The sequence below is a fragment of the Plectropomus leopardus genome, chromosome 10, assembly GCF_008729295.1.
Source record: "Plectropomus leopardus isolate mb chromosome 10, YSFRI_Pleo_2.0, whole genome shotgun sequence".
In the NCBI taxonomy this organism is placed as follows: Eukaryota; Metazoa; Chordata; class Actinopteri; order Perciformes; family Serranidae; genus Plectropomus; species Plectropomus leopardus.
This window is the reverse complement of record NC_056472.1, coordinates 29,226,835-29,250,570: the sequence shown is the minus strand read 5'-3', so window position 1 is coordinate 29,250,570 and position 23,736 is coordinate 29,226,835. Positions and strand designations below refer to the sequence as shown.

Genomic DNA, 23,736 nt, shown 5'->3' with positions numbered 1-23,736 from the left:
TTCTCCCCTCAGACTCGGAGGCGAGTCCCGGCTCGGACGGAGAAGGTCTGGCCGAGAGGACGTCGTGTTCCTTCGGCTCACCTGCCGAGCTGGCCCCGGTGCCCTGTGAACCGTCGCCCCCGGCATCCATGGAGGAGATCCAGGTGGAGCTGCAGTGCGCAGACCTGTGGAAGCGCTTCCATGACATCGGCACGGAGATGATCATCACTAAGGCCGGCAGGTAGGCCTGACGCACGCACACACACACACACACACACACACACACAAAGAGAGAGAGAGAGAGAAGGTCAGAGGGTGTACGTGCAGCTCTGCAGGGGACTCATGGCGCAGACAGACTGAGCGCCAACTGTGCTTAAAAGGCGATTTTAGAACCTTCACGCTCAGTAATTTTTTTTTTTTTTAAACTATTTGAAGAGTTGAAGCTGTAAAAAGAGTATATCATTTTGATAAGGAACCATTTTAGCAAATTTCCTGTTAGTTAACGTGAACTCGCACTCCACACACACAAACGCACAGATTTATCACATGCGTAAAATGAAAATCTGCTCATGCAACGAGCCACAAACACACAAAAATGTGTCATTTTCACATTTTCAGAGAAATAACCACAGTTACTCACACACAGACACACACGCACACACACACCTCAGAGCTCTGTTTGGAGGGTGTTAATGTGTTGCACATGCAGGCCTCTCTTCTCTCTCTCTCTCTCTCTATCTCTCTCTCTCTCTCTCTCATCTCTCTCTCTCTCTCTCTCTCTCTTTCTCTGACTTTCTCTGAGTGTGTGTGTGTGTGTGTGTGTTGAGTTCGGGCCTTTCGGTTCGTGAGGCGGCAGGTTCCTCCTGGTGTCGGAGAATCACGAGGACTGGTTCTAATTAATCTCTCTGTAACGTGTTCCGTGTTTTTCTCGCTCTCTCGGGCCAACATTACAAACCCAGAGCACGCGCACGAGTTGACCTGCAGATCCTGCAGGAAGGACCTTTCCGCGCAGTCTGCTGCGCTCCCCCCGCGCACCCGGAGCGCCGCACATTTCCACTGACATCTCGACCCTCTGTTCACATCAATCGGCATGACTGACATTAGGCCTTATGCCGCTTCAACTTAACGCAAATAGCCCTTTAACACGCTCTTTATTATCGTGTTGAGCCTTTAAAGCTGTTGGTTCTTAGATGAAGTGAACAAACGCTCTCAGGGAGGTCAGACAGTTTCCAAAAAGCTTTGCTTTTGTACGAAAAATGTTTATTAGACGAAACGTTTCTTTGTTGTAGTTTAGTGTTTGGACTTTGGAAGGGAATTGGTTTCTTAGCGCGTATTTACTTTGTATTTTGTAAGGAGGAAAAGCCTTTACGGCGGATTAAAAACTACATTTTTTACAACTTCAGAATGCTTTAGATCTACTTTGCATGTGCTAAAACGCGTTTTATGTGTGAAATATTTCATATAGCAAAACAATAAATAAATAAATAAAGAAAGAAAGAAATCCGCTCTGATATATAAGCAAGTCAGTGTTATCAAGTACACTAAATATTTTTTCATCCAGAGCAGCGGGAGAACCTCGCTGGTAAAACGGATGTGAGATTAAATTCATCATCACATCATTATTTGAAAATGTGTGTATTTTTCTTTTATATTTATTCTTCAAAATAGTCAATCTTTATATTTTAACCTGATTTTTTTTTCTGCAAAATGAGTCCAGTGGTTCTTCAGCTCCTCCTCTTTGCTCGGACCTCTGATCGTAATCTGCGTTACAGGCTGCACTCGGCTGTTTTTATGAATTGACTTTAAATTGGCAATCAGCTCATAAATAGAGCAACAATCATTTTTTTGCGCTGAAGCGGAGTGAAGGCGGACACGACCGTCGCCGTGTGTATTTCACGGCCTGCTCATAATAAGCTCATAAATCCGCGAAGAGAAGCGAAGCAAGAACTGCAGCCCTCTGTTCTCATTACGCAGGCCCGGATTTACGACCATTAAATGAAATGGGGAAAAATGCAGCGTTTGAAGTGCAAAACGAGGAATTAAGTTGAAATGTCTCCCTCTCCACATACAGACTGTTAATAAAGCTTCCGAGATTTTGGGGGTTCTTTTTTTAGATTGTAATTTTCATGGGGTTTTTGCAGGGGCAGGCTGCAGCCTCAAAACAGGAGGAGCTGGTTGCTAAAAAAAATATTCCAAGGATAAAAATACATTTATTTATATAAATAATTTTTTTAAAATAAAATGACAGTTTTGAAATGTCATGATAAAATAAAACTTTAAATAATTCCCAAATCTCTTCAGTACAAAGGTCAGAGGTCAGAGTGGCTTGATAATGTGGAACAAAAGGGTAAAAATTATGGAAATGGTCAAAGGAACAAGATTTAAGTGACACTGAAAAGATTTTTCTGTTTAAGATAAAAGCAAAATAACGTATATTTTTCATAAATCCAAGGAGTCAGAGTCATTCAGGATAATGATGTTCACAAAGCTCTTACAGTAAAGTTGATTTATTTGATTTTATTTAGTAAAGTTGAGGACTATAAGCCCTTAAAATGCTGAACTACAATCGACCAAAAGCTGCAGAGAAGATTTTCCACTTTTTAAGTCTGGATGGATTAAAGTCAATCTTCAATTTAAGGAGCCCATCAGGACCAGCGAGTTTGAAACTACTTGGGAAAAAAAGAATGCAAATGCAACAAAAATTAACCACAGACACAAAACAAAAAATAAAACAAAGTTTGTGAAATATTTCTCAAATATGTTTTTTAATTGGGACACCTTCAATGTCTTCTTTCTGCGTTTGCTCACAAATATCACCGTGTTTATCTCAGTTTGGTGTTTGTTGATTTAAGTCTGACAGAGTGAAGACAGATATCTGACTCAAGGGGGGAAAAAAAACACATTTTCTGTGTGAATGCAACTAAAATCTCACCAGTTAGATTTCCACATACTCAACAGTGTGTATCTTTTATTCACTGGCTACAGTCGTATCATTTACCAGTAAATCCAATGTGTAGATTTTTTTGGGGGGGGGGCGCAGGAAAATAAAAATACATTTAAAAAATTGATTGATTGATTGATGGCTTAATTTATGTCAAATACAACAAAAACAGTAGTTAATTCAATAAGAGAGAAAAAAATGACATGATGAATTCCATCTGCAGATTACATCAATTAAAATGTGTGAAAGGGAGAAACTTGTTTAATCCTACCCGTCTATTACATAATTAAACTGTTTTCAAAAACTCCCCTGCATAAATGCAAGGTTTGTCATATATACACCGATGTACACATACACATACACCTAATATTTACAATTCTAACCATTACTTATACTACTTATTACACACTCGTGTTTATCTTATAAGAAAAAAAATATTACTAGTAGTTTCTATAATACATATATGTATATTTATACTATAACTCAATGCAGAAAAGGCACAAATAATTGCAGAAAAATAAGTATTAGGTGCTTAAAGTTTTCTAGCGGAGGACCCCCCTAAACCGCCTCTTTCACGTGTGCTCCATCAGTGTAGAAACAAACGTGCACCCGTACGTTCATCCAGTAGTTCTTCTCATGTAACAGTCTCAATGATCCACTGCTCAAATATTTCTGAAAATCAAAAGTGTCAAATATTCATAAAAATCAGTATCATTGAGAGTGAAGGATCTGCAGTGTGTCGCAGCACTTTTGACTTCAAAGATGCTCCTGCTTTTTATCAAGTTGTAACACGTGAGATGTTCTTTGTTACGGTAGTTTATTTTGGGATTTCGTGCCTTTTCATGAGGCAACCTGATATTAAAAAATAGGGCCTACCGTGTTTAGAGGTCATTTATGTTGTTAAAAATTTCTGGAGAAGGACGTACATTTGTTTTCTAGAGAAATAATAATGTTTGCCAATCTGAACTGTTTGTTTGTCATCATAGGTGTAGATTTTGAGGAGGACGCAGCGGACACGTCCGTCTCAATATCCACAACATGTACATTTGTCTCTCCAGTAAAACCATGAAAGTAGCAGAGGACTTTGGACAAAATTTAAGACATTTACCCCATAAATTAATACAGAAAAATCACAAACCTGCACATAAAATTTTACCAGAATGCAAAAAATTAAGTGTTTAATGCAGTTTCATAAGTGTCCTCCTACATATATTGATTTCCACTGTGAATAGGACTTCACCAGAATATAGGAAATGAAGTTATAGATGCTCAAATTTAACTGAGTGAGGACCACCAAACTGCCATTTTTTTGTGTCCCCCACACTTTTGTAACAAAACTAAATGCGCTTGTCCAGGAGATTAAACACCTGAAAACGAAGCAGAATGGCAGAGAGCCTTACTGCATTACATTTAATTATAATTTTATATTTTGAATGGTCACCTGAATTTTGTGTTTTCCTTTCACATAAATAAATTTTAACCATAAAAAAGTGCGTAAAAATTCACCAGAATGCAGGAAAGTAAGTGAATCTCCCAAACCCCCGTTTCATAAGTGTTCCCCAACTTCTGAAACAAAACCTACACCTTGTTTTTCTTGATCCGGGTAGTTCTCAGCATTTTTGTGATTGTTATCAAAACTCTGATGTGCCGAGACAGAAAACACAAAAATAAAAAAATGTATGTTTTGGTACCTTTTTTCGCTCTTCCTCGACCACAGCTGCAGATAACAGACATGAAATCTGAGTTTGATTTTGAGTGTACATGTGTTTTTTTAACCTTCCTAAATCGATTAAATGCAGGTATGTGTTACTTTACCTCTGAATATGTGTTCTGGGTGAGGCTGCTTTATAACAGCTGCTGAGTTCATCAGTCTGGTTTTAGTATTTTTTTTTTCAGCTCTTTTCTTAACCCTTTAAGACCTGAGCAAATTGGTTTGAATTATTTAAAAAACATGAAGAGAAGGCAATGCAACTAAACAAGACATGGCCCAGAAATTAGCAAAAAAAAAAAAGTTACAAAATTACCTGAAAATAAGCAAAAAAGTAATAAGTAAATAAATAAATAACCAAAAAAGGCCTATTTTCTGGATACATTTTTTAAATAATCCTCCTCTTTTTAGACCTATTTTTAGGTAATTTCCTTGTCACCTTTTACTAATTTTTTGCAGTTACAGCATTTCTTGCCAAGTTTGTCTTGCACTTTTTTATCCCCAGAAGTCAAACCAATATGCAAAGGTTTCAAAAGGTTAAATAGTGTGTGAAAGGCCTCGAACGCAGCGCAACACAACTGATATCGGTTTCAAAGAGTTAATTTAAACAACAGAATGAGGGAGACAGAATCACTCCATCAGATTAACGGTTGTTTTCTCCCCTTCAGGAGGATGTTTCCTGCCATGCGAGTGAAGATCGCCGGTCTGGACCCCCATCAGCAGTATTACATCGCCATGGACATCGTGCCTGTGGACAATAAGAGATACAGGTACCTCCGACACACACAAACACATGAATGAGTGTGAATGTCCGCCAGCTCTTCAGTGTCTTTCAGAGCAGAGAGACATTTAATTGTCTTTTCACATTTTATATATGTCCCCTGCCCTTTTGCTTCCCTCCCAAACTGCTGCAAAACCAAAATGATTTCATTCTTTTGGGTTTCTGTGGGGAGTTTAATGTCCCATGATGGTCTGAATGCTGTTTCAGATGCGTCTCAGCCATGACGAGAATTACACTGCAGAGAAAACGCTGAGTAATAGTACAGTATTTCCCCCATAGGCATGACAGAAATGCTGCACAACAGCACGAAATAAAAGCTCTCAGCCTCTTCATCCTGCAGTCTGTAGAAATGCTTTGTTAAGTGCGCTGCCGTATGCACAGTCATATCTGCATGTGTAAATGCAGGAGCGAGCCCCCTCCTCTGCTTCAGCTGGAGCACCAAGCTCTTATTTTCCTGGATGAATCTCAAATGTCGGGCCGAGCATAAACATTTTGACCCAGTTGGATTTTTCTCATCTTCATGCCATTTCTCACGTCGGGTTGGTAACAGGATTCAGGCTGAACAAAAGATATTCCAGCCTCATTTTTCAGATTTCTTATAACGTGCTACGTGATGTGTTCCTGTCTTCTTCTTGGCAGCACAGAGAAAGCAGTTACTCCCCATCATTTGCATCCTTGAAGTGAAGCGAGAGTGATTAAAGTGTGCATGTGCTGGAGGAAGCCTTGTGTGTGATGGATCTCTCTGGATATGTAATAAGACTGATATCCTGGCCCGCGGTTCAGGTCCCAGAAGTCGGAGCCAGAGAGAGGAGATTGAAATGTATTCATCATCCCACTGGCCGAGCAGCAGAGCCAGAGGCTGCAAATAGGATAACTCTCAACATTCAGGTCTAATGACGGAAACGGGAAAAAATGACGGCGAGATGGAAAGAAAAGTTGCTGCACGTTTACCTGCAGCTGCTGTCGTGGTTCACTGTGGAAGTTTTATGGAGTTACTTTTATGGTTTTTCAGGTGATATTTTCAGATATTGTGACAGAAGCGAAGAAGTGAGATGATGAAGAGAAGTGTGTGAGTTTACCTGCGTATTCAGAGGTTGTGTCTGGTTTTATTGAAGCTGATGCAGACGCTGGCTGTTAGTGTGTGTGATGAAGTGATAATGTGGCAAAAAACACAGAGCTGCCTCATTACATTTAACCAGCAAAGGCCTTCTGAGAGCTGACGCTGCTGTTTTTGTATCAAAGCTGCCAATAGATAGATTTTTGTGCTGATATTTAGAAAAGATGGCTGACTTTAATATATATTTTTAAGCAAAAACAGCCTTCAAAACATATTTGAGACAATCATGAAACAACGAACCAGACAGATGAACCTCATTTAGTAAAGGTGGCACTATGAGCCCTTTGAAACCCGCATCAACGTGACTTTTCTTATGGTGCATTCAGACGCCTTTGACACGTATTTAAACCTTCAGAATCTGAGCAAATTGTTTTGCTTTCTTCTAAAAACATGTAAAAAAAAATAACTTGGTTAGAACTGTTCTGCAAATTGCAAGAAATTTGTAGTTTTGGAAAAAAACTTTTGAAAAAATGTCCAAAAAACAATATTCATTAATATCAGAATTATATATTTGAAATTAATTTATTGATTTCTTCTTATTTATTTATTTATTTATTTATTTATTTATTTTTAAAGATATTTTGTAAGGGCCTTTATTGGATAGGACCGATATGGTGTGAGAGGGGAAGAGAGAGGGATGACATGCAGCAAAGGGCTGAGGCCAGACTCGAACCTGCAGCTGCCCCATATTTATTATTATTTTTTAAGCATTTTTTCAGGTCATTTCCTTGTTTGTTAGGGCCCCACATTTTTTTCTTTGTTTCTCATAATTTTTAGGTAATTATACTTTTTACAATTTTTTTCTAATTTCATCTTAAGTTGCTCATTGCAGGTTTCAAAGGGTTAACCTGAGAGGACATGACTGCCAGTATGCTATAAATATTTTTTAAATTCCATGAAAATTTGTCAACAAACTTCTGCACAGAATTGCAAAAGAAATACATTATTGCGTAGTTTTGGTAACTAGACCTTCATCTGGCAAAAAGCTGTTTTTTTAATTGTTGAATGTCTAGTTACTGAAATGTAGCAATAAATGTATTTTTTTTGCAAGTGAGGCGAGGCGAGTTTATTTAAATAGCAGATTTCAGCAACAACGGAATTCAAAGCGCTCTACATAAAGCATCAAAAGCAACGAGACATCGTGCAAAAGAAATTAATTATACAAGGGCATTCAAATGCAATAAAAAAATTAAAGAGCTAGAGAACAGAAAACATATACAAGCTAAAATATTACTAAGACTGTGAGGGACATTGTCTGCAACTGTTCTGAAAATAACCACAAATTGAGACCAAATCACAGCCTCTGCTGCACTGTGGCTGCAAGGGTTCGAGTGACCCCGACGGTGCACAAAACAGGCGTCAGGTTTACTTTTCTAGCACATGTGCAGTTGATGCTCGTGTGGTTTGTGACCACATGGATTCTCCTCTGTTATGTGCAGTTTCTAAGTATTGCATCACCCATTCTTGATCTTTAAAGACAACCTTTTCTGCTCATTTTTAAGTTCAAGCTCATATTTTTGGTCTCTACGACATGTTTTCATGCTTTAATGTTCAAAAAACATTTACTTCTCCTCACATTGTCTGTGCAGCAACACCTGTGTTCACCCTCTGAAGCACGGGCGATCGTGCTCTAGAGCTGCTACAAAGTCCTTTTTATGCTTTCTTTGCATTTTTACACAGAACCAAACAACAGCAGCACCACGCCGATCCAGTGTGTGATTTTAGACAACATCGTGGCATAGTGAAATCAAAAGAGATGTGACAGGCGTGACGTTTAACACAACAGCGTCAGCTTCTAGTGTGACATAAATCGGCACAGTTTACAAACAATAACAATGGAATAACATGGAAATAACATTTATTTAATGCCTTTGTTATACTGCGGTTGATCTCGTCCTGCTCGGAGGGTAAGGAGCTCCTGGACCTCACTGATTTCCCAATTTGTGGAGATTTCTTTGAGTACAACAATGGAGCTCCATAGCAGAGAGGAATAAGAAATGGGATTTTATTTTGTTGATAGTAAGATAAATATAGATTATCACCAAACTTATGCACTAAATTTAAATGTAATGACACCATTTCATGCAAGTGCAGACAAGTTTTGTCTCAAGGTCAAAACTGAAAAGACAGAATTTAAATCTGCAATGAGGACTAGTAACACCTGATGTATCACAATGTCCCCAAAAAACACATATCCTAGAAATTCCTGATGATAATTCACTTTGTGAGACATGATACATATTTAAACACAGTTGCGTAACAGGGTCAGTTGAGTCACGCGTGTGTGTGTGTGTGTGTGTGTGTGTGTGTGCAGTTGAGTGGCGCGCGTGTGTGTGTGTGTGTGTGTGTGTGTGTGTGTGTGTGTGTGTGTGTGTGTGTGTGTGTGTGTGTGTGTGTGTGTGTGTGTGTGTTCTCAGTGGTGTATTGAGTGTACCAGCAGTGTTTTGAAGGACATTCTTGCAGCTGGTGAGCACATTTTAAAGCAGAGTGACATAAAACATGTTTACAGGGAGTCAGTTTTGTTTTCATGCATTGTTATGAGGTGAGTGAATATTTAATTAAAGGCTGAGAATGCCACAGATACATCCCCCCTCTCTGGGCTCAACACAGCTCTGTCATCTCAAAAGGAAACACAGAAAAGACTCTTCCCACTCATGTCAAGTCAGATTTATGAAAGAAAAACAGGGTCGTCTGCATAAAAACAAACATTGCACATAAATAAAGTGACTTCTGCGATGTGTGCATTTAAATCGACCTTCCTTAAATCATATCGTTGTTTATTAATGTAAAGTTTTCCACCAGAGCGTAGCAGGCGTTCTGCCCTGCCGCCTCTCCCCGCTCCCCCACCGGCGATCCAAGACATCATGGAGGATTTTTAGAGGCCAAAAGATCTTGTAAAATTAAATAGGATTTTCTTCCTGGCTGGGGAATTCACCACAGTCCTTTGCAAACTGAGCTGGGAGCTGTCACTGGTGTGTCTCACAGGCCTGGGGAGTTTGGGGTCTGGAAATACGGTCTTTATTGGAATGGACTTGCTTTACTTGGGCTCCCTGCCCCTCTTTAGGAACGTCTCATTGGTACCACGCTCATTAAATCTCCATATATTACAGCTCTTTTATGTGGACAGTCGCTCGGTTTGCTCTGAGCTCGAGCCGCTGAACGTGGGGGCTGTCTGGCTCTTCAAACATACCTCATTCCTTTAACTGTGTGTCAGAGCATGTTGCAGCTCTGCTTCAACACACACACACACACACACACACACACACATTCAAAAGGAATAAAACACACAAACACTTCTACAAGCATTTATGCTGTTTTTTAAGTTCCGTTGTGGACTTTTAACATCAATCCAATGAACTCAAGTTTAAACTGTTCCCATGTCAAAGTGAGGACTGGAAAAGTTACATCAAACTGAATTTTCTTTTCCTTTTTTGATCCACCTTTGCGAGGACATTTGGTCCTCATATTACCAGAAACAGAGCAACACGCACTCAAAATAGGAAGCACTAAGGAGATAAAACACACACATTCACATTTAGCCCGTTCTCATTCTGAAGTTGTCAAATATCACGGCTTTGTCAGTGCTTTTGATGTAAGATCCCAACGCCAAAAACACCTTTCACGTTCGCATGAAATGCAGCTGGACGGCGTCAGCTGGGAACGCGGCCAGACAGCAATGTTCATATTATTATACACCGCCGGACATCAGCTGCCATGGCTGCTCAATACGCCAAGAAACGGCATCAGTTGAGAACGTGGTCGGACAAAATCTGTCGCGTCTGTTTAACGTTTAGGTTTAGGTGCAAAATCCACTTGGTAATGGTTTAGAAAATATGATGTTTGGGCTTTAAATAACTAGTTTTAGTGAGACAATTTCAGCAGGAGACGCAATGATGTCTCGAAAATAACAATCACTTTTATTGGCACTATTCCTGTTGGAAAAACAGCAACAGGTTCCTAAAAAACAACCACATTTGGTGGATAAAAAGAAACTGGAATTAGAGTGATGACTTGCTAGAAAAACAACCAGATTGTTGTTTTGTTGTCTTGAAAAGAGTCTGTAACTTGGCAAACGTCTCGCCAAGGTGCCACACCATCCACCATCCCAAAGCTCCACCTCCTCAAGACAAAGTCAGCGAATAAACTACGTCACTTTAGAAATGTTATGATGTGCATTAAACACGCAAATGTAACATATTTGTGATTTGCAGAAATGTACAATGCCGACAGCTTCTTCTGGCGATTGGGCTGCATTATCAGCGGTAATCACTGTGTGAGTGTGAGTGTGAGCAACGATTAGCTAGCCAGTGAGATACACTCATGCATGCACTCAAATGCACATGCTGCCGGACCGGTCCACCGCAACAATAATCCTAAAAACACTGCTCCTACTCTGAAACTGGCTCTACGCGGAATTTATCTGTCTTTGTGAGTGAGGACGTTTGGTCCTCATAAGAATAAGAATCCACGAACAAACACACACACACACACACACACACACACACACACACACACACAAACACACACAATCAGAGCGCACACACCAGTCAACCCTGAATGGTAATTCAATAGTAATATTTACTCTGTCAGTGCAGTAACCCAATATACAGCCTGGGTTTGGCAACTGTGTCAATGTGTGTGCGTGTGTGTTTTTACAGTACACATGTGATGAGCTGAGAACGCACACACATTTACAACCTGTTTTTGCTGTCTGAATAGTGTGTGTGTTTCTGCGTGTGTGTTTGTCCCAGTAGATGCTGTTGTGTGTTTTTGAGAGAAAGAGAGAGAGACACAGAGTGTGTACTGCAGTTTGGTTTTGTCAGCTGTGTGGTTTGGTGTTGGCTAAGACGGGAAAGGACCCCCTCTCTCCTCCTCTTCCTCCTCTTCCTCCTCCTCCTCCTCCGCCTCCTCCGTCACCCCTGCCCCCCATCTGTCCAGTAAGAGTGTCACATAAAGTCCAGTCTTTATTGATCGTGCCGGTGCCAGATGGCAGATTTATGAAAGATGAAAGCGGGGGGACTAATCAGATTTCCAGTCCTGTTTGGGGCTAAAGTTTCCTCCTTCTTTAACACTTTCCCTGCTACGCCGAGCGTAACCCTAAACAGCACTCCAAACAGGAAATTACAGAAACGCCTGGCACCCTCTGTGTGTGTGTGTGTGTGTGTGTGTTTGTGTGTGTATGTGTGTCAAGGTCAAAAGTCAGAGCTATGTTTGGACGTGTGTGCTTGGTATTAGATATAGTAGATAAAAGATATTTGTTTAACAGTCAGCAAAAATATTTTTTATTAAGACAAACACATATTTTACATCTCTGTATTTTATGTTACAACAAAACTCTAGTAACAAGACTTTTTTTGTTTTCCAGTTAAGTTTTTTAAGTTAAGGTTTTAAGGAGAGAATGTAAAACCACTTGATGCGTAATTGTGATATTGTATCGTAGGTTCTTATAACTTCAAACTTGCCGTGTGGTCGCTCTCTGACACACACAGGAAATGTGTGTTTCTCATTTCCTGGTTGTTTGAAATAAACTCAGCATGAGCAGCAAACAGCCTGCATGTCTTACTGGACAGTAAAAGAGCAAACCAAGCTACAGAGAGAAACAATTCAAGGAATAAGACATCTTGTTGTAAAAGTCACAACACCCCTTTTTACACAGAGATCCCGTTATAGGGTCCCTTCTTTACGTCGGCTTTGCATTTTGACACAAAAGCAAACAACGGCAGCATCATTCCCCTCCGGTGTGTGATTTTAGACAGCATGCCAGAATCGTGGAAGCAAAAGAGGCATGACAGGTTTAACACAACAGCATCTGCCTCTAGTGTGACAAATAACACACACATCAGTAGCTCTTTCAAAAGAATAACAGTTACATAACACGGCAACAATAATTATTCACCGTCTCTGTTATATGGCGTCTGCTCTCGTCCTCCGATGGTAAGGATCTCCTGAATCTCATAGTTTTCCCAGTTTGACATTTTCAGCTGCTGTTCTTCTTCGAGTAGCTGCTAACTGCTGATAGCTGCTTCTTAAATCTCCTGCTGAGGGTCACAAACATAATATGTCCTCAGAACGTCTCACCCGTCCTGCCTCCTTTCTCTTTTATGTAGACCTCAGTTCAGCGCAGTTACTACCTTCACTGCCGGCTCAAAGGCGAGACAACTAATCACACCTATTACACGGAACAACAAGTGGCATAACAGCGTGATATTCCCACTTCAAACAGGCAGTGTAAACGGGCTTAATATGACTTGTGGAAATGCAGACATTTCTTTGAGGGTAGATGTGTCCCTTGTGTTGTCCCCAGTATGTACACCTCTGCCAATAAGGGCTATTTGGGTTGTGTCTCTAAGTTCAGTTTAGATTTGTCTTTATTTGCACAAAAGATGTAATACATCCAAAAGAAGAAAAAAAGGATTGATGGGCTCATTATGTGACTTATTTCTCCTCCTGGAGGTCTGGTGAAAACTGGATTCTTGTGATGACTACATTTTTTATTGTGCAACAAACAGGACAGAACAAAGAGAGAAATACCAGTAAAAGCTTTTCGATGTGGTTTTGTAGAGAGCATTAGACATTAAGCTCTTAACTGAGACCATTTGCAGATGCAGCCTGCAATTTGTTTCCGGTGCCCAAAGTCGAAACCACTTAAGAAAAGTTCTGACTTAAATAAATCTATTGTTAAACTAAAGTCCATCATTCAAAAGCTCTTTATTAGGGTGACATATTTTCAATAAGAGTTGGTTTTTGTTTCTTTAGATGCAAAACTCAAAGATCACTCAAATACGAATAAAGATGTAAAATATGGAAAGTGAGTCATGAATGACACATCAAGTGCCACAAATGTAAATGCATTTAGATGCAAAAATATAATTATATAAACTACCAGGTGCCTGGCTAAAAAAATATATCTTACCTAATATAACACATTTGTTTCCATGTTATGCCCTCTTGGTAAGAAGGGAATGAGCAACAAAAGAAGAAATTTTCCCAAAATTTGCAAGAAATTATTAAAAAGTTCAAATAATACAAATTAAAAAATGAAAAAATAAATAACAATAATACAATTAAAAACAAAATAAGGAAATTACATAGAAAAGTGCTCAAAAATTGTAATAATTATGCAAATTAATTTTAAATGTGTAAATATGATCATTTTAAATATAGTTTTTTTCTAGCTTTTTTCTTTTCTCCCTATACAATTTTCAACTTTTTGAAAATAATTTTCTAAATCAGGATTCAAAGGGTTAAAGCCACATACAGTAGAGCTAACTTTACCTCCAATATGGTGAAATGAGGGTGTGTTTACCAAGATGTCTAGAGACGCCCCTGTTGATTTTAAAATATGTGTGTGTATGTGTTTTGTGGTGAAGAGAAGCTGAGTATGGATGTTTTGCTTGTGTCTGAATGCATTCATATTGTGTGCGTGTGTGCGTGCGTGCGTGCACGTGTGTGTGTAACGGGGTGGTGCAGCCCTTGGAGGCAATAACAAAAGGACCAAATGAGAGTTTTGTCCATGTTTCAGGAGTGAGTGATGACTTTGGCAGAGACGCTGCAGATAAAACACTTTCAAGCGAGCGCGGGGCCAGAACTAAAGGCAAACAGCTGTGCTTCACACTCGCTCTCCTCCACTCACTCTCAACCTCGCTCTCTCACTCTCTCCTCTTCCTCTCCTGCTCCACCTTTCTTCATATCTCTCTGTCCATCGACTATTGATCTCACTCATTTTCTCTTTCTGTATCTCTCTTGATGTCTCTGTCCAACTTTCTTTTTCTTTCTGCACTTTCTCTGTCCATGCATTTCTTTCTTTTCCTCTTTGTTTCTTCCTTTTCTTGCATTTTTATTTCTCCCTTTCCCCTCACATCATCTCCTTTCTTGTCCTTCATCTTCCTTCTTTTCATCTCCTGTTTCTTAAACAATGCATTGACTGGTGGTTTGTGGACTTGAGTGTAAAAGTCAGTTTCTTTCTCTCTCCCTTTCTTCTCTCTCCCTGCTGTTTAATGGGTGGGACGCCCCAAACTCACACAGCATCATCAAATATTATGGCTGTGCTTAATTGAAACTATGCAGCTGAGCGTGTGACTGCATATGGGACATTTTATGTCACTCTTCTTAGAAAATTTCAAGCATAATTAAGAAACAACAGATGAGTACTTAAAGCCGTTGTTGTGGCAACGTGGCCGAGTGTTTGGAGTTTGTTTTGCAGCAGAGTGAAAAAATCAGAGGCGCCCTGGCCTTGTTGAAATCCACACGGTCTTTATAATAACCCGTTCAACCCTGAAGCACCCTCAGAGAGTCAATGAGTTTTCAAAACAGGGAAAGTGATCAGGGAATTATAGTCCTGTAGATTGTTTTAACCTGCTGTGGAATAAAAACTTAGTTAGTGTCAGAGATTGGAGTGATTTATGCTGAGGAGAAGAATATTGTTGTTGTTGTTGTAGTTGTTGTTGTTGTAGGATGGCATCGTGCTTTTACACTTTGCATTAACATTTCAAATACGTAGAATTAAAGAGTGCACGATTGTTAACTTACTGCTGATGCAGTTGATGTTCTTGCAAACTCAAGTCGAGTTATCAACTTTGATGAACAAAACTGCTTGAAAATCCAGTTGGGAAAACCTACATAATTTATGGATTACTGACTGTCATTATTTTAAGTTGGACTTTTATTTTGACAGAATTTAAGATATTTCCACCATGAATTGATGCACAAAAAGACACAAACTGCTGAGGGAAAAAATCACCAGAATGCAGGAAATTTAATGTTTTGACATTCAAAATGTTCTGTCACAGGACTCCTTCATTTCATATGTGTCCCCCCAAAGTTTAAACAAAACCTACACCTTGCTTACACTTTCTTCAGATCTGATATTGTCCTTGCATGTCAATATGCAGCTTTCCTAGACTGATCCTCAGTATTCTCCTGTTTACTGATCTAATCTTGTCTCCCGGTCTTGTCTTCCAGGTATGTTTACCACAGCTCCAAGTGGATGGTGGCGGGAAACGCAGACTCCCCGGTGCCTCCGCGGGCTTACATCCACCCGGACTCTCTGGCCTCAGGAGACACCTGGATGAGGCAGGTGGTCAGTTTCGACAAGCTCAAACTCACCAACAACGAGCTGGACGACCAGGGACACGTAAGAGACTTCTTCTTCTTCTGAACGCTGCAAACATGAACATCTTGTTACGGCATCTTGTGCCTTTATATGACTCGACTATATTTAGATCTGTAGCTGTAGCCTCAGCTCGCTCAGTGGTGTTTACTTTTCCTCTGCATGCATTGCTTGCTAATGCAGATATCAGACCAACAAAGAGGTCTCATGATTTTAAATTATTTTAAACCAAACTGTTACATCATGTTAAAATCCCTGGACCTCCAGACATCTGATGAACTTCCTTTCATGAGTCGCGGAGCTGTAAGACTGATTTTCTGCAATATCTGACAGTGTGCTCTGCCACAGTCCGCCCTCTCACACTAACTTTTGGTGGCATCATCTTGGCTGAAAATGCACCCGTTATTTGTTTAAATTAAAAACAAAACAAAAAAACACTTTTTATGGTACTATCCCCAGTAGAAACACATCAACAGGTTACAAAAAAAAAAAAAAACACGCTGGGTGGCTAGAAAGCTGCTGGGAACACAGCAACGTCTTGTTAAAAAAATGTTGCATTTGGGTGCCCAGTAGCTCACCTGGTAGAGCAGAAAGCCATGTACAAATTCTATGTCCTATGTCCGTCACCCATGACCCTCTGCTGCATGTCATCCCCTCTCTCTTCTCCTGTAATGCTACACTTGTCCTATCAAGTAAAGGCAAAAAAAATCCCCAAAAAGAATCTAAAAAAAAAAAACAGCTGTGTTTCTGGGCACTATCCCCGGTAGGAACACAGAAACGGGTCGCTAATAATCACCCACAGTGGCTTCAAACACACATGTTTGTCGTTTGTCAGTCTTGGACAGTGGTGCAAAAGACTTTGACTCCGGACCAGTCAGATGTCAGTATTTTAAAAATACATCTCTGAGCCTGCATGGGATTCTGCAACAAAGACGACAAAGCATTTGACTTTACTTTCATGAGTCTCAGAGCTGTGAGACTCATTTTCTGCAGTGCATGACAGTGCGCTCTGTCACGTTCTGCCCTCTCACACAGTTTTTTAGGAGGCATTATCTTGGCTGGAAAAGCAGCCATTATTTGTTGAGAAAGCATCCACTTTAATGGGACTAACCCAAATTGAAACATAGCATAGTTGCTAAAAAACACCCATGTTTGGTGGCTAAAAAAGCTGCCGGTAATACAGCGATGGCTCACTAAAAAGCACCAGTTTTGGTTGTTTGTTGGTCTTGAACATTGGTGTAAAAGCCCTGGACTCCAGGCCAATCAGATGTCAGTACTTTCAAAATAAATGTCTGACCTTGCATTGGATCCTGTAAGAAAGATGATAGATATTTCAGCTGAAACACTTTTGGGTTCAAGCTGTGACTCATTTATTTAATTCCTGTGCTTCATACTTCATGTCTCTTCATGGTGCTGCAGAGATGAACGCACTGTTGGAGCCGTGAGGCAATTTTTTGGACTGAAATGTTTTTGATGCGTTTGCTTGAAAGGAAAGTTGACACGGTGCTTCACGGACTTCATGCTTTCATGAGTCACGGAGCTGTGAGACTGATTTTCTGCCACACATGACAGCGTGCTCTGCCACACTCACTCTGTTTGAAGATGGTCCACCCTGACTGAATATTATTAGGTTTGAGGATTAGCATGGAGAGATATTAGAGGTCTGGGATTTGAACCCCTGCCCTTGTTTTTAATATATAATATTCATTTCCTTCATGGCTCCGTGGAGCGTTCTGTAATGAAACGGTTTCGTTAAAGGCACTTAATGATTGAATTTGATTTGTAGTGCGCTCCAGCAGCCACACCACCGAGCTAAAACTCAAGTCTGACCACAATCTGCCTGATTTACTGCCTCGCCTGCAGCCAGTCAGTAACAGAGGTGGCGAGCTAAAGTAACTCTCTTATTGGTTCTTGGCCGCTCTAAATGTGTAATGTCGGTTTCATAGGTGAAATACTTAACTGTAATGCAACAAGTAAGACCACAATTTGTTAGATTTACTGCCTTCCTTACATATAATCAGCAAGTGGGCAGCGAGCTGAAGTGAGTCCCTTATTTGCACTTTATGCTTCTCTATAGTTAGAAATGAGTTTCATGGGAAAGGGGCAATATAAGGTGGAAGAAAACTGTGTTAGCTTTTGATTATTAGCTTCCATTGGCTCCTTATGTTTATACCTGTTGTAAAAGCCATAAAAATATTAAGCTAAATATTATTAATTTCACATTTGTATTAGTCAGGGAAATGTTGTGCACTGCAGCACCCTAAATGATCTGTTTCCAGCACGAGAGCTCTCAGCAGCCCTCTGTGCAGTTTATGTGTAGCTGGTTAACATGGATGGAAAACTAGCAGTAGCAAACTAAAGAACATGTTGTTGATGTCAAGTGTTGGTAGAAACTACATCAGGGCGACAAAAGGAAAATGCATATCTGACTTAAATAAAGTAAGAAGGAAGACACAACTTCAGATGGTCACTGCAGTTTTGATGTCAAGCCCGATCACCAGAATGAATGTTGGCGTTGTACGTTTCTGCAAACCTCAGATATGTTACATTTGTATGTTGATATGTAGCGTATACATTGAAACTTTAAATTTCTACAGTGGTGCAGCTAACTTAGGGTCAGATTTAGGTACAAAAATGCTTAAAATGACCTGTTCAATCACTCCCTGCTAACAACGCAGCGATGTCTTGGTACAAAACAACTGCTTTTGTGGCATAACTCTGGAAATGAAAAGATGCCTCAGTAAAAACGCAAACGCTTTTCTTTACACAGCCCCAGTTGGAATCACAGCAATGTATCAGTGACAAGAACTGATTTTCGTGGCACAATCCTGGTTGTAAATGCAATGATGCCTTGCTAACATGCAACCACTTTTTTGGCATTATCTCAGCAGGTAACACAGTGATGTTTTGGGGAAAAACAGCCACTTTTAATGTGGCCATATCCCAGCAGGAAACACTTTAATGTCTCTAAACACTTCTGCAGGAACTGTCTGCAGTGATGGTTCGCCAGAAATCAACTGGTTTTGTTATTTGTTGGTCCTGAACAGTGGTCTGTAGCTTGGCAGACGTCTCACCTAGTTGTCAAACTGTCGTCCGTCCCCTCCACCTTCCAATAAACTACGTCACTTTACAAACGTTGATATGATAGATGTGAAACATGCAAGTGTAAAGTATTCCTGGTTTGCAGAAACATTTTCTTTAGGTTACTGGGCCTGATTGTCTGATCTGATGTGTGCAGAAGTAGGCAATTGCTTGCTATTAACTCTAACTAGTTTAAAAGCCATAAAATATGGTGCTTGTCTGCTTGTTTTCATTTTTTTGCCCCCTAGTGGCCAGAAACCAGTTAATGCAGCTTTAAAGACCATTGCAAAAGTCAGTTTAGCTCACAGCCCCAGTACATTTATCACTGACTCCTATGATACTGGATGAGGTAATACTGTGTCAATAATAAAAACACACGGTGCTGCATCAAAATGACACCTAATATTTAATCTCAAATGTCAAACTTGTGCCCAGTGTATATTTCTAAAGACCATAAAAAATCTGGAAAAAGGCGACTTTTAGTGAAATTGAACCTCATACATCAAAGCTTTTATACATTTTTTTCACAAAATAAAGCTACTCAGAGCATCAATTTTAGTTTTATTCAGTGTTTTGGGGAAATGAAAGCATGTTGAATTACTATCAGCTCTTATGTAAATGTCATAACAGTGGGAGATGGCACTGTGTCATGATTGTCAAGCGGTTTTAGAGCTTTTGATTACTGCAGATACAGTTGAAAGGAGCATGAGGAGCTGCTACAAATCAATTTCCCCTCGGAGCTCGCCGGGGCTGCCAGAAGATTAGAACAGCGGTGTGGTGATGTCTCCGGCGCTTTGACAAAATGGCGGTGTCCAGCGCGGCTGGCAGGTTGCTGCTCTGTCACAGCTCTGCGGATGATCACATCAGCTCAGTGGTGACAAATGTAATAACACATGGATTGTTAGTGGGCGAGGATTCAGGGTGAGGGGAGGCTGTCTTTCCTCTCCTGCTGCTCAGTTTAAGGGCTTTTGTTTCCCCGGAGGAGCGTTCGAGGCCAAAGGAAATTAATTTTAGAGCTTCCTGTGTGGGAAAACCTCACCACTTCTCGCTCATCCTCCTGACTTGCGGTGTTGTGAAATGTCTGCCTCATCAGAAACAGACACCGTGGACATGTCGTGAATCATCAGACGTCACGGCCCGCGACAGAAACAGAAAAAATTTGTATATTTACTGTGTTTATGACGACACAATGTCATCCAGACTGATGAACAGGGCCTCAAATATATAGTTTTTACTTTGTGATGAGGTTTACAGGTTTAACTGCTGCTCTTTTGTCATTAAAGTGACAATTTTACTTGTAAAAACCTTCCAGTTAAAACATTTAGGAGTTGCACCCTCCTTTTGTGTTTAAAAAAAAAAAAGAAAAGAAAAGAAAGAAAGTGGTTCTTAAATTCAAAGCATGCAGTGTAAAATATATATATATATATATATATATAAAAAAAACAAGAAAACAGTTAAATCATAAAATAAAAAAAGTAAAATTAAAGTAAAAAATAGTCATTTAAATAAAGTGTAAATAATAATAATAAAAGTTTTGGAAATAAATTGGGTTTTTTTTGGGGGGGGGTCTTTTCAAAATTGAAATCAGGAGCAGATAACATTAAATATTCCCAAATATTCACTATTAAATAAGCAACACTCAAATGTACAATTTGTAAAAAAAAAAACCTAAAGTAGCCTATTCTAAAATCTTCATTGGCGCAAGACAACAGCAAAACACAAAAAAAAAAAAAAATCTCATATGAGCTAAAACTGTTGTAATTTTGGCAGATAATTTTATAGTCTTTTATAGTCAAAATATGAAAAACAAAATGAGTAATGCATTTTATTTAGGGCTTCAAAAACTTCTGTTTACTCTCAAATCCATACTGACTCCACTTCAGAAGGGTAAAATGTAACATAAAAAATTTATTGATCAGTTTATAAAATATGATACATAATTTCCCCAATAAAAAACGAAACATAGATACACATAAAGTGATGCAGGAAAACACATTGATGGAGAAAAATTCACCTGAATACAAGAAATTAAGTGTTTGACGCTCAAAATATTATGACGAAACCCCAAACCCCCCAGTTTTATATGTGTGCTTTTCAGGGGAAAAAAAGCCAATAAAAACCAAAACAAAAATAAAATATGAAACAAACAACATAATAATCATAAAAAAGTGAAATAAACTGGCCAAGGATGGGTGATAAAACTTATTAAATGTTGTCCTGCAGAAGAAAGTTTTATGAAGGCATTTTAAAGCTGATGATGTAGTGTGTCTGATCTCAAACCAGGTTTTTTGGGAACATTTTGCTTTAAAAGTAACCATTGGAACTGAAAATAAGATTTTAAAATTAATGCCTCCCATGACAGGCGGTCAGTATAAATTGGCTATTGGATCTGAACACTTTTTTGTCTTAATGTGTCCCTAAATTTAAAGGGAAAAGTCAAAAAGCAGCTGCTGTAGTCAACATTTCGTGTTCTCCTTCATACATCAACTGAAAAACAATCAAGCAGCTTGATGTTGTTTGCTGTGAGCCAGCAGCACTTTAAAAGTCTTTCTCTTTGGACGCCTCATCGCCTGGCCGGACTCGTTAGCCTCGAGGCTTCAGATCCGCTTCACGCTGTCACTCTCGCCTGTCTTCTGTTTCCTGTCTGTCCTCGCCGGTCTCTGGGAAAACCCAATAAAACACTGAAGCAGCCGGAGAGCATTTCTTCTGTTGCTTCTCTTTTGTTTCATAGTTGCTCTATTTGTCGTTAATGATCCGTAGCATCGTAATGTATCAATGCTGTTGTGTTTAAAAATCGCTCAAAACGCTGCCGAAGGATTTTATACGTATGTCTGCTTTGAACATTTGTCTGTTTTTCTTCAGTCGAGCGAATCTGACCTTACAGAGATGCACGTTTTTCACGACAGCAGTGTCATGTGACGCCGTGTTGCCAAACCTCATGGTGGAAAAAGAAATTTAAATCAAAAAGTACCAACAAGACAGCATGAAAATACTACAAATAGCAGTCCTGCATTCAAGCCTTACTAAGAGGAAAACTGTAAGCATGATCAGCAAATTATTTAACCCTTTGAAACTTGAGCAAATTTGCTTGATTTTTCTTTCAAGAACATTGGAAGCATCATAAGAAGAAATTACCCCAAAATAGAAGAAAAAAGTACAAGAAAATTATTTGTGAAAACAACAACACATAAAAAAGAAAATCCAAACAAGCAAGAAAATGACCTGCGATACGATACGGTGGTGTACTGCTGTGGACAGAGTCAGAAACAAGGCTACCCTATTTAAAGAGTGTTTTTACAGCTCTGCCTTTCTGTCAGACAGCCTCTTTCCAGAAGGGAAGATAACGTCTTCAGTTCTCTGTGCTCTCGTCACAGCCACCAGACTCCACTGAGAAAAACAGTCATTTAAGCTCACTGAACACAGGAGCCGCTGGTCCACTGCTTCCTCGATTTATTCATTATTTTGTGTTATTGTGTGACTTTGGTGAATCTGAAGCAACGCTTTTAAATGCCAAACTCACGCAATCACAAAAACAAACTAACTGATCGAGGCAGCGGTAGACCAGCAGCTCCTGTGTTCTGCAGTATTAAATCACTGTTTTTCTCTATGGACTCTGGCTTTGAAGAGCGTGCTATAACAGATTTATTTTCCCGTTGGGAATCACCATCTAGCAGAAAGCTAAAGCAGTGAAAAAAATATTCTGAATTTAGCATTCACTTCAACTGATACTGATCATTTTTTCAGAGGGGACCTTTTTAGGTGGCTAACGTGTGTTTTGCTGCTGCCCTCGTTCTCAGCAGTACATTGAATCTCAACACTAAAAGAAAAAAATCATCCCTAAGTTTACATTTAACAACATTAAAATAAATAAATAAATAAATAAAATCAACACATCTGCAGATAAATGGTTTTCACATTACATGGAAGATTTTATGTGAAGTAAAAGTACCATTATTTACTTTGACATGTATGTTTGATGAAAATGCTTACATAAAGTACAGGTACCTTGTATTTCTACTTAAGTGCAGTGGTGGAATAAATGTACTTTATACTTGTAGTCCTGCAGCCAGGTCCGTCTCTGCTGGTGACCTACAGTGGGAGTCCCTGTTGGTCATCGTCCTTTAACAGGATGTAATTTCACAGATGAATTAATTTTCGCTTTGATCGCTAAATTTTTCATTCAGTTGTTTTTAACTATGTTTGAAAATCAATTTAGGCCACACCGCCGTGCAGAATGTGCTTCATAAACAAAAAGTGATTAGATTTGACTTCATGGAGATACATCTGTTACATTCGGGACGTGCCGGTGTCTCGCGAGTGTGAATGTCCACATGATTTTTTAAAAGCGGGTTGAAAGGACGTCATTACCTACCATGAAAATGAAAACATCACTTATTTAGCCTAATTGTGTTTGAGCGTGAACAACTGTCAGCTGATGTCCTCTGGCTGCCCTCTGAGTCGTTTGACTCTGAGTTCAGCGTGTCGATGTGTGATCCGCTCTGACTTTACATCACCTCAGGCCGACCGGGGACGAAGCATGACTCCTCTGGGCTGTAATGCAGCTGTGTGTGTGTGTGTGTGTGTGTGTGTGTGTGTGTGTGTGTGTGTGTTTTGAAATCTCTATTACTGCAACATGACTGTGATTCAATCTGTATCCACTTGATGAAAACTTTTCTATTCGCTGTTTAACCCTTCGAAACCTGAGCAAATTAGTTTGATTTCCTTCAAAATGTGGGGAGAATGACCAATGACCAACTAAACAAGACATGGCCGCCAAAATAAGCGAAATTTAGTTTATTAAAAAAAAAATGTTATTAGAAAATTAGCTGAAAATAAGCAAAACCAGAAAAGAAAAACAAACAAGTAACTGACCTTAAGAAAGTGCTAAAAAAAAATCTGTAAATATTTTTATTTTAAATAGTTATAATTACTATGAAAATAGTTTGCTGGACATTTTTCTAGCTTTTTTATTTTTATTTTTCCATCTTTTTTGGAAAACTCATTTCCAGTTCCTTTACTT

The 23,736-nt window shown here is 39.4% G+C and overlaps 1 protein-coding gene across 2 annotated transcripts in view; it reads left to right on the top strand.

The window, feature by feature from the left end:
• The window catches only part of tbx15 (T-box transcription factor 15), a 47,782-nt gene that overhangs the window by 9,002 nt on the left and 15,044 nt on the right, over positions 1-23,736 (top strand). For both annotated transcript variants that reach the window (XM_042494736.1, XM_042494737.1), the window contains exons 2-4: positions 13-220; positions 5,297-5,398; positions 15,488-15,659. In XM_042494736.1, the coding sequence (XP_042350670.1) occupies positions 13-220; positions 5,297-5,398; positions 15,488-15,659 (482 nt within the window). The remainder of the gene's footprint in view (positions 1-12; positions 221-5,296; positions 5,399-15,487; positions 15,660-23,736) is intronic.